At 38.2% G+C, this 16,498-nt stretch overlaps 1 protein-coding gene across 1 annotated transcript in view; it reads right to left on the minus strand.

The window, feature by feature from the left end:
- CUL1 (cullin 1) overlaps positions 1-16,498 on the minus strand; it is an 86,316-nt gene that overhangs the window by 14,222 nt on the left and 55,596 nt on the right. Inside the window, exons 8-12 of the mRNA XM_074945271.1 lie at positions 8,602-8,764; positions 4,563-4,693; positions 853-960; positions 659-765; positions 274-322 (exon numbers count right to left, since the gene is read on the minus strand). Of these exons, the coding sequence (XP_074801372.1) occupies positions 274-322; positions 659-765; positions 853-960; positions 4,563-4,693; positions 8,602-8,764 (558 nt within the window). The remainder of the gene's footprint in view (positions 1-273; positions 323-658; positions 766-852; positions 961-4,562; positions 4,694-8,601; positions 8,765-16,498) is intronic.

Here is a 16,498-nt window from a genome sequence, read left to right on the forward strand (position 1 = left end):
AAAAAGAATGTTGATTCTGTTCAGCTTTCTGAGGTATACTATTGATTGAATGAAGAAGTCTTTAACCAAAGAGAGAGAGAGACAAACACAGACAGACAGAGACACACACACTTTTGGCATTTTTTAAAAATAATGTTACCAAAAGCTTTAAGCAATGAAATACACAGAATAAAAGTTCTGACTGCACATGACCTGCAACCTCCTGTGATAACCTTAAAATTATTATGAAATTTAAAAGTTTATGTAGAAGAAAATTGTATTTAAGAATCTTACCACTTGATTGAGTGTATCTTCTAGCTCTGCTTCTTCTGGATTCTTAGAGCTGCAGTCAAAGAAGTGCATTACTGAACAAATTTATTATTCATAACTTATGAATACCGTTACATTCTAGATTCATGACTTGTGAACTGAAACTTAAGTCCAATATGTGATTTTCTTTGGAAAACGAAGTTTTTCTAACATGTTCCTTATTCAACTTTTTATAGAGGCTTTTCAAACAATTACAGCATTATCTTTTTTTGCTTGAATTAAGTGTTTAACAATGTAAATATATTTCTGTAGATGCAATGTGTAACTTCAATTCACAACTATGATGATTATAATTTTTTAAACAAGAAACACTAGAAAACTAATTTTTAACTTTTCCTGTAAGACATACCTTTTCTTTAGCAAGGAGTCACAATATCGTGCCAGCAACTCTGGAGATTTACTGGATGACTGAGCCATTTTTGTCACTGCATTATTATTTATAAATCGACCACAAGCCTGCAAATTACACAAGAAAGTCAAAGTTTTGAAATCCCCTAACTCAGAGAGATATAATGGTTACCACAGACATTAAACATACGGTACCTTATCTAGTGCAGCCACAAAGCCAGCATCATTGTTGAAGGCAGACATGACGAGAGCATTATATTTCTTATGGACATCCAACACTGTCTGTACATACATTTTTGGATCCTGAAAGGAAAAAAAACAGTCTGTTGCTTGTAATGAAACTTGTTCAACTTTCTGCAAGTGTCTCCGAACAATGCAGGTGACCAATGTCCTCTCTTGCAGGTTTATAGAGTGAAAGTTTAAAAAAAAAAAAAAAGGGGGGTGGGCTGAGGGGTAGGGATTAGAAGTATTATTTTAAAAATAGAAGTAGGTTCTAGACTATTAAGAGCATTCAAGTGACAAGGGAAACTTATTTTAGTCATTACTACAGTAACAGATACGTAATTTGCTCAGAGTTGATTTTTACATACTTGGGCATGCTGAATGTACAATAATCACTGCTACTGCATAAAGTATAAAAGGAAAATCAACGATCTATTCAACCCGGCGCTATGCAAGTGTCCAACAAGGACACGTTTTGAAGACATAAGTTTAATTAAAACCAGATATAATAGTTTGTTGTTCAATCAACCACAATGTGGCAATTTCTAGAAGAAACCATGCAATTAATTTTTCCAATAAGAAGATGATCTTACTTTTGAATACTTTACTAGAATGCAAATTATGATTCATACTCCCAACAAAGTAAGCCAAGATAGAACCAGAAGCTAACAAAAAGGTTCTCCCTTGATCAATTACAAATACTGCAAGAAGGTTCAGGATCAAGAAACATTTAAGGCAAGCATCTCAGGAGCACATGCAAGACAAAAATTGAGTCTCCTGATCATGACATATCTGAAGATGCTAAATGTCAAAAGAATACTGATGAGGTAAGGAAAGAAAAGTAGCTGTATATAGGTGTAGGGAGAAGTATGTTCAGAGAAGTACGCATGATGGTTCCCAAGGGAATGCAATGGAGGTGGTGGCTCTTAGGAGGAATAGGGAGACAGGTGCAAGGAATTTGTGGAGGGAAAGCAGCAGAGAGGAGGAAATGCAATGTTTTTTTCACTTTATGACCTGCCAGAAAGTCAACCCCTTTGCTTAAAACACACAACTCTTTAGTTGTAGCTTCCAGAGTCCTCATGAAGCCACCAGTTTATTTTTGTAAGAGGTCATTTTGAAAACCAGATGATTTTGCTTCTGAAGTCAGAGCTCAGTTTTTTTCCCCCCATTAAGAGAATATACTCTGCTTTGCCTAACCTCGCTTTCCCCTCCATAAAACTGAAATGCCTTCAAGTATGTGAAAAATAACACATCTGATGATCTGAAATGTGTGTGTTTAAAGTAAGGCCATCGATTAATCGCAGTTAACTCACACGATTAACTAAAAAAATTAATCGTGATTAATCGCAGTTTTAATTGCACCGTTAAACAATAGAATACCAATTAAAATTTATTAAATATTTTGGATTTTTTTTTTTACATTTTCATTTCTACATTGTATTCTGTGTTGTGATTGAAATTTTTATTACAAATATTTGCACTGTAAAAATGATAAAAAGAAATTGTATTTTTCAGTTCATCTCATACAAGTACTATAATGCAATCTCTTTGTCATGAAAGTGCAACTTACAAATGTAGATTTTTTTTGTTACATAACTGCACCCTAAAACAAAACAAAAGAATGTAAAACTTCAGAGCCTACAAGTCCACTCAGTCCTACTTCTTGTATCGCTAAGACAAACAAGTTTGTTTACATTTACAGGAGATAATGCTGCCCACTTCTTATTTACAGTGTCACCAGAAAGTGAGAACAGTGTTCACATGGCACTTTTGTAGCCGGCGTTGCAAGATATTTAAGTGCCAGATATGCTAAACATTCGTATGCCCCTTCATACTTCGGCCACCTTTCCAGAGGACATGCTTCTATGCTGATGACACTCATTAAAAAAAATAAAGCATTAATTAAATTTGTGACTGAACTCCTTAGGGGAAGAATTGTATATCCCCTGCTCTGTTTTACCCACATTCTGCCATATATTTCATATAGTAGCAATCTCGGATGATGATCCAGTACATGGATTTTTTTAAGAACAATTTCGCTGCGGATTTGACAAAACACCAAGAAGGTACCAATGTGAGATTTCTAAAGACAGCTACAGCACTTGATCCAAGGTTTAAGAAACTGAAGTGCCATCCAAAATCTGAGAGGGACGCGGTGTGGAGAATGCTTTCAGACGTCTTAAAAGAGCAACACTCCGATGCGGAACCACCAAAAAAGGAAGTCAACCTTCTGCTGGTGGCATTTGACTCAGAGCATGAAAACGAATATGGCGTCGGCGAGCACTGCTTTGGATTGTTATTGAGCAGAACCCTTCATCAGCCTGGAAGCATGTCCCCTGGAATGGTGGTTGAAGCCTGAAGGGACATATGAATCTTTAGTACATCTGGCACAAACATCTTGTGACGCTGGGTAAAACGGTGTCATGTGAACACATGTTCTCACTTTCATGTGACATTGTAAACAAAAAGTGAACAGCATTATCTCCTGCAAATGTAAACAAACTTGTCTGAGTGACTGGCTGAACAAGAAGTAGGATTGAATGGACTTGCAGGCTCTAAAATTTTACATTGTTTTATTTTTGAATGCAGGGTTTTTTTGTACATAATTCTACATTTGTAAGTTCAACTTTCATGATAAAAAGATTGCAGTACAGTGCTTGTATTAGGTGAATTGAAAAATACTGTTTTTTACAGTGCAACCCCTTTAATAAAAAATATTTAGTGAGCACTGTACACTTTGTATTCTATGTTGTAATTGAAATCAATATATTTAAAAATGTAGAAAACATCCAAAATATTTAAATAAATGGTATTATATTGATAACAGTGCAAAAAATCGTGCGATTAATCAAGATTAATTTTTTTACATCACTTGACAGCCCTAGTTTAAAGTTATTTAAATACTGCTCGGTGAGGCAATCTCAACCGCTGTGGATTAAAGTCAGGTGCCTCATTACATGATCTCTTTACAATTCCAGTTATGATTAATCAGCATTACTTTCTTTACTAAGAACACTGTACTAGTAAATTGTTGTAGATGAGAGTATATGAGAGAGACAGGTGGGGGAGGCTACATGTTTAAAGAACAAATTCTATTGGTGGAAAGGATAAGCTTTTGAGCGCTACAGACTTGGAAGGGACAAGTTTTTGAGCTTCACAGAGCTCCTTTTCATCAACAGAAGTTGGTCAATAAAAGATATTACCTCAACCACCTTGTCTCAATTTTATATAATCACTTTCAGCATACATAATACTGTACACATCAGGTAAAAAAGGGCAAACCAGTTATGAAAAAGCTTACAAGTGGAGAGCACAAGCACATGTGATGCAGTACAGAGTAACAAATATGTGGTCCAGAATGCTTCTTGAAATGGTAGGTTTCATGGTTTTTGAAAGGGAGGAATCTATTGAAAGGGTTAGTTCAAGCAAATGGGTCAACGGAAAAGGCGGCCCAAATTGAGCAGTGGGTGAAGGAGAAAGAAAGAAGGTTGGCAAAAAATAGCAATAACACAGTTCTATTGCAGTTATTTTATTTTCAACCTACTATAACCATCTGAACGGTTTAGTCCCCAGCTGTTTTATTCTGAAGGAATACACACACACAGGACTATCAAAAGCATCCACCTCTCACAAAATGAGCTGTTAGCAGTCAGATACAAAACTATATCTGAAAAGATACTTGCATTTAGAGCAGCTTCTCCACATTTCTCAATAGCAGCTAGACCCTGATTATGAATATGCGTTTCCAAGAGTTTTTTCAGCTCTCCGAGGCCATCCTGGATTCGAGATACAAGGTTATACATGCGCCCCAAGTCTGGAAAAAAAGGAAGCCAATCTCTCTCATCTGTATTAACTATGATTTCCTTTCTCCCAACATCCCAATTCTGCATTTTTAAAGTGGCCAAAGAACTGAGCCACACATTCATCAACATATGCATACTTGCAAGTATTATCACATAACAAGCCAAACAATTTACATTAAACAATTCCAGAGTAGTGCAAAGAACTAGATGGCACTGAAGGACAAAAACTTGCTAAAATAAACAATATTCTGATTAAACTACTTCTTATTTCCAGTACACTTATACACAAACCAAGAACAAAGACCAAGATATAAAATATAGTAAATGTTAATTTATGTCTAGTTTTCATAAAGTTTTTACATTTGAGAGGAGGTGTCACATGTCATACTTAAAGTTTAAAGTAAGTTGTATGTAAATTAGGCTTTTTTGCATCCCAGTCTTATACAATAGATACCACTGCTTCAGCACCACCGGTAGTAACAGGGGTGGGAGTGCTAATGTAGCGTGGGCTCCAGCTGGCCACCAACATAAGCACTGTATACGGAATCCTGCTCAGAGCAAGTATGGTACTTAAAACCTCAGGAACCACCGGCAGCTCTCTCTTCTTTTAAAACACGCTAACGCTCCCATTGGTGGGAACAAAACAGCCTTAGCAACCGTGGGAAATATGAGGCAAAGAAACCAAGTGTAGAGACGGCCTTGGAGTGAAACCTGAAAAAGTGAGTTATCTGCAAATTTTGTTACAGAGGAGTGCTACTGCCTCCCCAGTGCTACTGTTTCCCCCTTGTTTTAGGGGGGAAACATTCAATGACTGCTAAGTTTCAATAAATTCTATATTTTGTTTTATAAGCCCAACTAAAAAAAAAAAAAAAAAAGGGATGATTGTCAAGAGCCCCACTACAAAAAACTCAGGGTCACAGGATGAAAAACAATTTGCTCCTCATTGAACATAATTTTGCAATATGTTAAAGACTTATCAAAAAACCCAACAGCTTGCAGCCCAGATTTTCCAGTGATTTTGCAGTGTCCAACTCGAAGGGGTGTGATTTCAGAGGGCAGGTACTCAGCTCATTCCGAAAATAAGGCCCCTTTCAAGGTCTCAAGTTGGGCACCCAAAAAACAAAATCACTAGTTACTATAGAAAATCTTGGCCTTAATAAATAGATACTCAAAGGTAAAGGACCATATTAGCCATTATGGACTAGGTACTATGAGATGTGACAATCAAATAGGGCAACATTAGGCTTTTCAGCCATATCCTACCATTCAGTGGTGTGGGACTTTTCTGTACATCCTCCGAACAATTTATTAGAAACCTCAAATTACTGGATGTTCAATAAAAAGAAGTGATAAGACAGTAGGATTGCTTGCTAATAGCAAAATACAAAAAATGGCGCCCTTTACTGCTCCTTTATTACCATGTGGAGCAGTAGTGACTTTTATATTAACGATGGCTAACCCTTTTCATTATAACTCTGTTTTCAGTTACTTATAACTTGGTGAACTTTCAGGATGAGAGATATATGACAGTCTCAAACTTATTCTGAAAAAGTTTCTCCGTATAGTTTTATATATACACACACGTCAGGAATATCCGATCCTCAGTTCCCTCTTTGTGTTTCAGGAGCCTGGTAAAATCTTTGGAGGACCTGAACAGTAATGCTATGTGAGAATGTAACTAATGCTGTTGCTAGCCATATCTCAAAAGTAAGGGGACAACGGCTGTTGCCCTACACTTGGAAGTAAACGGAAGACAAATGCAACAAGCTTGCTGAAGCTTTCCTAGATTATAAGGTAATTTTTCCTAAATCATCTTATATCCGGTGTCCAATGAAGATTATTATTTCCTGCATTAAATGTTCTGATGTGCCTAGATACCGGCTGACTAATCCACACCATATCCTGTATTATTACTTGCATAATACGTTTAAGCAATTACACAACACTTAAAGAGTGAGTGGTCTGTAATACAGTGTGCCTAACATACCTTATACACCGGACCCTCACTAGAACATGGGGTTCGGGATCCATGCGCGGTACCGCGTTAACCACATTATAGCGGGGGCCGCGTTATCATGGATCCCAATTTAAATGTTTAAATTTGGGATCCATTGCCGCGACCGCGCTATATGCGAATTCGCGCTCTAGCGAGGGTCCGCTGTATATGGATGTTTCCAGGGGATGAGCTATAGAGAATATATTATGGTGTGTAGCTATATAAACTTTTAATTGCTGAGTTTAAGATAATCTAAAATAGTTTACTTCAGTGTTTCATGAGGTTAGATCCAATGACTTGAGACTTGACTAGGCTAGATACAGATGATTTATATTAAGATTGAATTTCTGGGCAATAGGTTAATGCAGCTGTTTCTAGCCATGTTGAGTTACAAGACAATAGAGCTTAAAATGATCAAGGAACAATTATTGTCTGTTGTGCAAGTGGAACCAGTTTAAGAGGAAAGGAAACTTTTTAAAAAGTGGTAGCTGTGTAAAAGCTGCTCAGAGATTTGGAATCATAGAAGTCGGTAAAATTAATGCACAGAGACTGGTGGGGTGGATAAAGATACATGTTTTAAGAAAATGTTTTAAGAAAAGGTATTTATCACCATATGGTACACACAAGAGCTCACATGAATCATTATAAGCTTAGTAATTTTTTTTTTTAAATTAAGTTAAAGATTGATTAGACAGAATTTTTCATGATTGGGGAAGAAATTTATATTTTCAGAAGGGATTTATATTTTTAAAAGGCATTAGTTTCTTATTGCCCAGTATCCATATATTGCAAAATTGCTTCAATTAGGTGAGAAAGAAATTTCTGATTTACAGTGCTAGTCACTTAACAGCTATTATGAGAGGTAACTAGTGTATACCAAGTTAGCTACACTTTCAGCTAGCAATAGCTTATTTTTTTGATCAATTAACCCCACTGATTTGTCCGATTTTATTTATTTATTTATTTATTTGGAGATCTTAGGTATGGATATTTTTAGTACAAATAAATGGTTTCTTAGCTCTTCTTCCGCTAGTGAAGGAAGGGGATCACTGGCCTAACTTCATCAGATAACCCTCAGTTCCTTTGACAAAATAAGTAGTGTTGGCCACTCTAGTCTTCCATTACAGTTGTTGTTTTTAGTAATTATTTATGTTATCTCAGCTACTTCACTCAAATTTCTTCAGAACTTTCAGATTAATACCTTCCAGCTCTGGTGATTTATCATATCATTTATTCAGTTCTATCGCTTTCTTCTTGAAATCTTTATTTCAGACAGAGCCCACCTTCATTTCCTGTAAAGCTTAACTCTAGATTGATGTAACCCCCTTCATCAACATCTATGGTGAAGAGTTCTACACAAACAAATCACTTAGCTGTCCCGGTCTTTGACTGTGCCTTCTGCAAGACACTAAATCATGGCATTTAGGAGAGCCACTGTCTCTCCCACAGAAGTCTTATACCTATTACACTTCAAATAATTTCTCCAGAATATTCCTTTGGCAATTTATTTCTCAAATTCTCTCTCTCTCAGCTCTTATAGTCTCCATTTTCAATATTATCCACTAAAGTTTACTTTAATTTCTAGTAGCATCACTTAAGACCCATTTCCTCTAATAAAAAGGATCTCTTTTTGCCTGAATTAAAACTACTTTTACTTTACCATTCAATCACTTCCCCCCTTTTCTTATGCATTCCATCTGTGACTCTAACCAGTATTTTGAGAAGCCATCAAGTTGATCATATGGATTTAATTTTATTAACATTTCCAATTTCTCAGATTTTAAAATTTCTTTATTGAGTGTTAACCCTATCTCTTGATGTAACCCCAGCAAAGACATCAAAGTTAGCAATATTATGATCACTAGTACCATTAAGGGGCATCATCTCTGAGAAACTCCCACACTGAAATTTGAACCAACTCACCTTCATTTTTGTCAGCATCCAGTAAGTTCTGAAACTCTGTATGAAAAATCTCCAAGTGTTTTTCAATAAGTACTTGCTCGCATTTTCGTGCTAATTCATCCTGCGTGCTTTCATGGAGATAAACCTGAACTCTACGCTGTTCCTCCAAAAGACGAGCTTCTGCCTACAAAACAAAGATACATGTACTAATGTATAACAGCGAGACAAAACAGCAGTAAAACCAATGACGACAGTGTAAACAGAGTTTAAAAAAAAAAGTATGTTGATGTAACATTATACCTGTCTATTTAAATACAGAGAATATAGTTCTCACAGGAGAAATAGTGATTCCTTTTTATTTATATGTAATATTTTGTGTTAGTGTCCATGTCATTAATTTTATATCTTAATCTGTTGAAACAGAAAAACGTCACTGAGAAATTATTTTCGTCCTATGCCTCTGAACAGCAAAAGTTTTCAAAAGAAATGAGAAAGCAACCGAGGCAGAGCACCTGTACAGTTTAAGACATCAGACTTTCCAGCACACTGTTAAAAATAACCATGAACAGAAGGACCTCCACACTTACACAAAAATTGACAGACAAAAATAGACAATTTTACAGTATGTGCACAACATGAATTAATTTGAGTGTTCGTAAGTATACAGGATTACATATTAAAACGCTCCAAAATTCATAAGCTGCACCAGCATTTGTTTTGATCCATGGAGCCCTCCATATATATGTTTCTGCTCATCCAAAATCCAACAGTCACTAGAGAAATAGTGTTTATTCCAAAATGTAAAACTGAATTTATTTGTACAGCCACCAATTTATCTCTGTTTTGTTTGTAGAATGTGCTAAAGGTTCTCTTTATGATCAATCTGTCAGAACAGTATGTTAGATGATGGGGCACATGTGACCCCCCCCGCTGCTGATTACTGATATTTTTATTAAAACACCCATCACAATAGAAGGGAAATTAGAAGACAAGTTTATTCATTTTCCTAATACTTAAATGTATGGACTAAGCATGAAAGACAACATTAGGGATAAGATCACACGGAGTTTTAAACCTACACATTAAACAGAAAGTTCTTGTATAAAATAAAATTTTCCAATTATGCAGACACTAGTCTTTAGCGAAACCATTGCTATAAAAGGTATTACATGTGCATCATCTCTTCTGATGACAGGCATGTGGATAACAAGCTTCCGCAGTTACAACAGTAAGGATTGAAAATATTAAAAACAAAATCAAGAGAGTTTTGAAAAGGATATAAAGCCCCATGGCTTGAGGGAAAAAGCCAACTTCTAGCCAGTGGGGATTAGGAATCAACCTTCCCTACAAGCAAATTATTCTTTAATTGCCCAATTGCAAGGTTTACTGCACCTTCTTCTGAAGCATCTGGTACTGGCCAGTGTCCAGAATATTGGACTAGGACAGCTGGTTTGATCCACAGCAATTCCCACATTTTTATGAGTCAAGAGACTCCATTGCTTATCCCCTTCTTTTTACAGGTAGCACTGTATCAAGAAATGTATCCCTTTTGACTGATACAGTCAACTTGAAATCTATTCATTTCCAAAAAACGAGCTCAAAATAATTTCTGATACTGCACTTGCTCAAGTCCCCCTGCCAATTTCTGTGCTTTCATAATTCTATTTTAAGAAGCATTTCACAAAGCAAGAGGAGGGAGACACACCCACAAAAACAATAATGGAAATAAACTGATCATACAGAAGAAATACACAAAGTTATAAAAACAGGAAAAAGTAAATATTTCTTTAAACTGCTGTAATAATTTTAGGTGTTTCAACTAAGAACAGTAGACAAAAAACCTCAGACTGAATTTGTGATTTTTAAATTTGATGGGGGTCTCTATGAATCCATCCTTTTCCTATGGCTACACAAGCCATCACAGCTTTACTCCTCCCCATTTCCCATGGAGTGAGAGCACATTTCCTCTCAACTCAGCAAATCTATTTGCATGGCTAAATGTCCATTTGTCAACTCCAATTAAGAAACTGACTGGAACCCTCTTACATCATAAATCATATCCGAACCTCCACATGCTGAAAAGTTTGTGGACACCAATGTACTAAAGTAATGTGGGTTTAGAAATTATTGTACAATACCATTTATCCTCACTGAGAATTTAGCACATGCCAGTTAAGCATGACAGCCATCTGAGTCAATGAAGTGCAAATTGCTTTTTGTGGTCTCACTTTACCAATACAGATAATTGTTTCAAGCCCCTTTGCTGACATTTAGCTGGATGGCTTGCAACAGCCTTCCTTGCACCTCTTCAAGTCTGTCTCAATTGATGCCTTACACAGCAGGAAACTGCTTAACTGTATTCTAATTTACCATCTGAGTAAGTAATTATGGGGAGAATGATTCTGTTCCAGGCATTTATATTGCACAAATCACCACAGTATATGAGCACAAGGATCGTCTGACTAAGAAACTGAGGAAAAATTAATCCTCCTGTGATGTTGGAGTCAGAATACTCCAAGGACACTACATATACACTAAAGAGGAAAAAGCAGGAGAAATAATCTAATACCTAATCACACCTAAACAGTTCTGGTAATTTGTGTGGGTATTTCTATCAGTGTAGCCAGAGCATAGAAAAGAATTAGTCAAGAAGAAATTTATTTCAGTGATCTAGTATCTAGCCCCAGTGCATACTGGGCCACATCCTTTGGTCTGTATGTGTTGTGTGTGTTCCATCCCCCTTTAGACTGATGTCTAATGTGAAGTGTTTTTGGTTTTGTCAGCTCAATTCTTATGAGGGTGTTCCTTCTGTCCAGATGGGACTGGGAGTTTGATTTCCATGTTGGAGTGTCCTCTGTGAGGAGGAATTCAGATGGTGAAGGTGGTCGTGGACCCAGAGTGTTAGAATTTGCCCTTAAACTATGATTCCCAGTAAGGTTGTGCATTTTCTTTCTGAAGATTTCGTCTGCCCTTGGATAACTTTCATCTCTCTCTCCAGGCCTAAAATCATCATCTTGGAGGGGAACAAGTATCCCTTTGTGTAATTTTCAGGTCTCCAAGGTTGTCTGGGATCCTGTTAAATTCTGTAAATTTGACACTAATCCCTGGTTCTTGAAATAGCTGCAATGACCGTCAGCTTTTTTGATGTCCTGCAGTGAGGAAGCCTGGATGAACCCATTGTTTAGATTGGGAATCACTGTACTGGGATTCCTTCACTCTTCAGTGCTGTAGCTAATACTGCCTCTATTTTTATTTGTGTGTGGTGTGGTTCTCTCACTTTTTTTTTTTTTTTTTTTTTTTTAATTATTTAGGGAGGCCAGAGAAAGCCAGGGTAATAAATAAAAAGGGAAACAGGAATCGCTGATCCAACAGTTATTGGGAACATGAAGATAGATGTTTATGAGGTTGACTGATACTCAGTAACTACCCCAAATCCAATGATGCTAGGATGGCTTTCAATGTATCCATTTTGAAATTTTTGTAGATCATCCATTTTAAAATCAAGGACCAAGCTACCCCCTTCTAGTCTATGACGTATAATGAAATGGCATAGAAAATGCTCTTGGTACAACTATAACTAGGAACATGGTTTCATTAGAGTGCACAAAAAGCTCTATTTTAATCAAATGGGAAGGAAGACAGGATCACTTTGAAGAGTGGGGGAATTTACTGGAAGTCTATATAACAGCCATTATCCGAGAAAAAACAAGATCTATTTATTCTGCATACAATAAGACTGATGCAAGGAACCAGGCTGGAAACTGTCAAAGAATCTTTATCCAACTTGTTCCTAATTGTCAGAGAGACTTGCCAATGAAACTACCCAAGAATTTCAGTTCTTGACTAGAGTGATTTGTAGGATCCGTTACCCTACAAGATCCAGAAAAGCTAGATTATTTAATAATCCACTTCTATGGGAACCAGTTTGGTAAGGAAGTAGTTTGATGGTTGTTTTCCTTGTGTTTTTTCAGTGTTGTCTCCAGGGCCTACGTACACCATTTAGGTGCCACTGACTTACAAAACCACCACTCTGTTGGCACCTAAATCCCCATGCCACCTAAATTTCTACCAGTTGGCATTTGCAAAGCCACCAAAGCCCTGATGCTTCCCCGCAGCTAATGAGCAACTTGGACCCTACATAAAATGAAGTTACTCAGGGCTCCTTGTGATGAAAGCTTTTGCCTCAGTTGTTTGAATTACCTTAAAAAGGAAGGTTTGCAGAAAAACCTCGGGAGGAGGTTTAAAATCGAAAAAATTATAAGTTGCTTAATTGGACATAAAAGAGTAGTGGTAGTGTCAGGACCCATTGGGATGCTTAGATTAGTCATTAGTTTTAAGAATAAATCTTTGAATAGAAATTAACTGTAGTATAAATTAGAAAATCCAGTAATGGAGGGTGATGTAGTGGAAGATTCCATTTCTAAGGCACATAGGGGTCCATTACCTATGATGTAATAATTTCACTTCCTGTGATGCAATGGTAAATTCCACTTCCTATGGGGGATTGACTCAGGAATACATGGGGCTTCCAAAGAGGAAGTAGGTAGGGGGCACCCACTAGTCAGCTGAAAACCTCCCCTAGGAATATATTGTAGCCCACAGGAATACATGGGACTTCCAGTGAGGAGGAGGAGCTACTAGTCACATGTTGGTACATGTGACTGGGCGTAGTTGGGCACAGAGCCAGCAAAAAGCTGGAAGCTGATTGGCTGAGTCTGGGTGACCAAGTCGTACATAAGGGCGACAGACAGCAGGCTAAACCCTGTAGTGGCATCAGGAACCTGGAGGAGAGAAAAGGCTGCAAGATTTGAAAAGATGACGACGCTTAAGGAACAGCGGCAGAAGCCTCAGCGGAACCCTGCAGAGAGAGCGCTGCCTGAAAAGCAGCTATTGCAGCAGCAGCAACCGCAGAATTCCAAAGTTGCTCCAAACAACGACTGCTTCCGTTATCCAGCCAGCCGGATGCCACTGCAGCAGCTACCCCAGCAGCTACCAAGTGGGCTTCTGTCTCTTCTACCTGAGGAGCTGTTTTATCTGAGGAACAGGCAACCGCTCAACACAGGAGCCAGCAGCTAGAGACCACTGGTGACAGCAGTCAACAGCTTGCAAAGAAATAGCCACCGGCAGCCATCGCCCTCTAATTGTGACAGAGTAGAAGGACCAAAGATGGTCTCAGAGATTTTTAAAAAGCTTTTGTAAGTTTAATCCTTCTTTTATTTACTATCCAAGAGTGTATGGGTTTTGTTTGCAAATAAAGCTGGTGGTCTGTGGTCTGAATGAGATCTTCCCTACCCATCCAGTAACTGCCTGGCCAGTGCTTACTGGATGTTTAGTTTAGTATTAAGTATTTGATATTGAAAGTCTGATATATTATTATGATTATTATATTGTTACTGTGACGTTGCACTCCATATGTTTTCTTGAAATATGCTTATGAGTAGGAATATAAATAACTGGAATATGCTTTATGAAAAAGATCTCTTGTAAGGTATCATTACAAAGCTTATAATCTACTAAGTGTGTTCATCCTATTTGTATGAACGTATCATTCTTGTATCTGAAGCTAGAAATATGAAGTAGTACTCTGAAGTCCTACTGTAACTATGCAAAGTGTGGCCATTAATGGTGGCTTGAAATCTTGATGGCTCCCATTAACTAGGACAACTGGTTGTAAATGGCTCCGTTTACTTGTAAGCCTTCCTATATATATATGTGTGCCAGCCAGTGGGTAATGAAGTCTCACAGGACATGTGGACATGTCACATGATACTGGAATCCAAGTTAAATCTGGTGCTTTTCCAGTTAGAAAGAAGAGTGGGAACCCAGAAAGGCACAAAGGATTCCCGCCTTGTGCCAAAGGTATATACGGGGGTGAAACAAAACAAAGGGGATGGCCAGTCATGAGGTTACCACCTGGGCTCGAACTAACAAGAACTGTACCGGGGAAAGGACTGGGCCCAGACTAAGAAGGAGTCTAGTCTGTGAAAGAAGCTTATTGGAACATCTCTGAGGGTGAGATTTACCTGTATTCAGTTTCTTAAATGTATTAGGCTTAGACTTGCGTGTTTTGTTTTATTTTGCTTGGTAACTTACTTTGTTCTGTCTGTTATTACTTGAAACCACTTAAATCCTACTTTTTATACTTAAGAAAATCACTTTTGTTTATTAACAAACCCAGAGTAAGTGATTAATACCTGGGGGAGGAAACAGCTGTGCATCTCTATCAGTGTTACAGACAACAGACAATTTATGAGTTTACCCTGCATAAGCTTTATACAGAGTAAAACGGATTTATTTGGGGTTTGGATCCCATTAGGAGCTGGGTGTCTGGGTGCTGGAAACAGGAGTACTTGCTGAGCTGTTTTCAGTTACGTCTGCAGTTTTGGGGGCGTGGTTCAGACCCTGGGTCTGTGTTGCAGCAGGCTAGCGTGTCTGGCTCAACAAGAAAGGGTTCTGGAGTCCCAGCCATCAAAGAAACAGGATCAGAAGTAGTTTCAGCACATCAGGTGACAGTCCCAAGGGGCTCTCTCTGACCGAACCTATCACAGTTATGTTACAGAGCATTAAGTGAATGATTATATTGTTATATGCCATAGTCAGTGAGATTGTTATTGTATTGTAGTGTCTTTTGTATTGTAAGTGCCATTCATTCTTTTAACTATAATCCTTATATTGATCTCTATTATTTTACTGTAACCACTCACTTCTAAAATAAAATATGATTCCTTGTTTTCGAAGATTTACTGCTTGATTGTCTATTCTTGATCGGAGGGCTGTATCCATGCCCTTTCAAGGGAAAGCAATCTAGCTGTGGCTTTCCCTGGCAATTCCTTTAGGGCGGGTCACAACCTTGGTTACCGGGTTAGATAAAGTAAGAACTGAGGTTTTAAATCAAAAGCAGTGTTTTCAGGCAACATCATTGGTATAGGATAACTGAATCAAATCGTCTGGTAACAGCATAGGGCATTCTCAAACTAGGCAGGGGAACACTTATCTCACCAGTGGGGCTCAGTCCCGCAGGCAGGCTCTGAGCAGACCTACAACCCGATACCAGTCAGTCCTTGAAGCAGAAGGTCCAGATGCAGGCCACGGACTAGACAGCTGGGCAGCCTAGCACCTACACACAAGACAACCAGAGGCGCACAGAATGTGGAGCAACCATGATACAAGTATCGAGCAGGAGACCAAGAGACAGTTTTGGCTGCTAGGCACAGGCTACCTAAGTGGCTAACCTGGCTTAGATGCCTAAGTCCAGGAGAGGCTTTGCAGCTGAGGATCCTGAGCAAAGGGAGGCGCCTATCTGTGGTCCATTAGCCAGGTGCACCTGGTTAGCTGCTAAGCAGCTAAGCCCCTCTCCTCAGCTTCACTCTGGCTAAGCTTGCTGGCTTCTGTGGATCCCTTTCTTAGGTGCGTAAATCTCCATTTGCATTGTATAGAGAACCTAGGCACCTACCTTAAGACCGATGATCCCCCTAAACAACAGGAAGTTAGGTATAGCAACAATGAGCAGATCAAGACCTAAGTACCTTTGAGGATCTGGACCTGTGTCTCTTAAAAAGAAAGGCAAGTTTTGGTGGAGATTGCTTCAATTCTCAAACCAAGCAACGATTTTAGAATGCAATATTCAGCCCTTTTCCTGTTTAGACTCACATTTCATCCTCCATATTCTCTCATGAGCCTCAATCATTTTGGGAATCCATATGGATTTCAGCTGCAGGCAGGACAAAGGATTTGAGTGAACCAAGTCCAACAAAGTGGTCACCAGATTCAGGGCACATTAACAGCTGCCATTTCGATGCGTATATCAGCTCATAGGTTGCACAATCGCTTTTTGAAGCTTGGCTGAATAAAAAGTGCTTGAAAGAGTGCAGATGATAGGCATCAATTAAAGCAAAAATGCAAAAGCCACAAAGACTTG

Source organism: Natator depressus, chromosome 2 (genome assembly GCF_965152275.1).
Source record: "Natator depressus isolate rNatDep1 chromosome 2, rNatDep2.hap1, whole genome shotgun sequence".
In the NCBI taxonomy this organism is placed as follows: Eukaryota; Metazoa; Chordata; order Testudines; family Cheloniidae; genus Natator; species Natator depressus.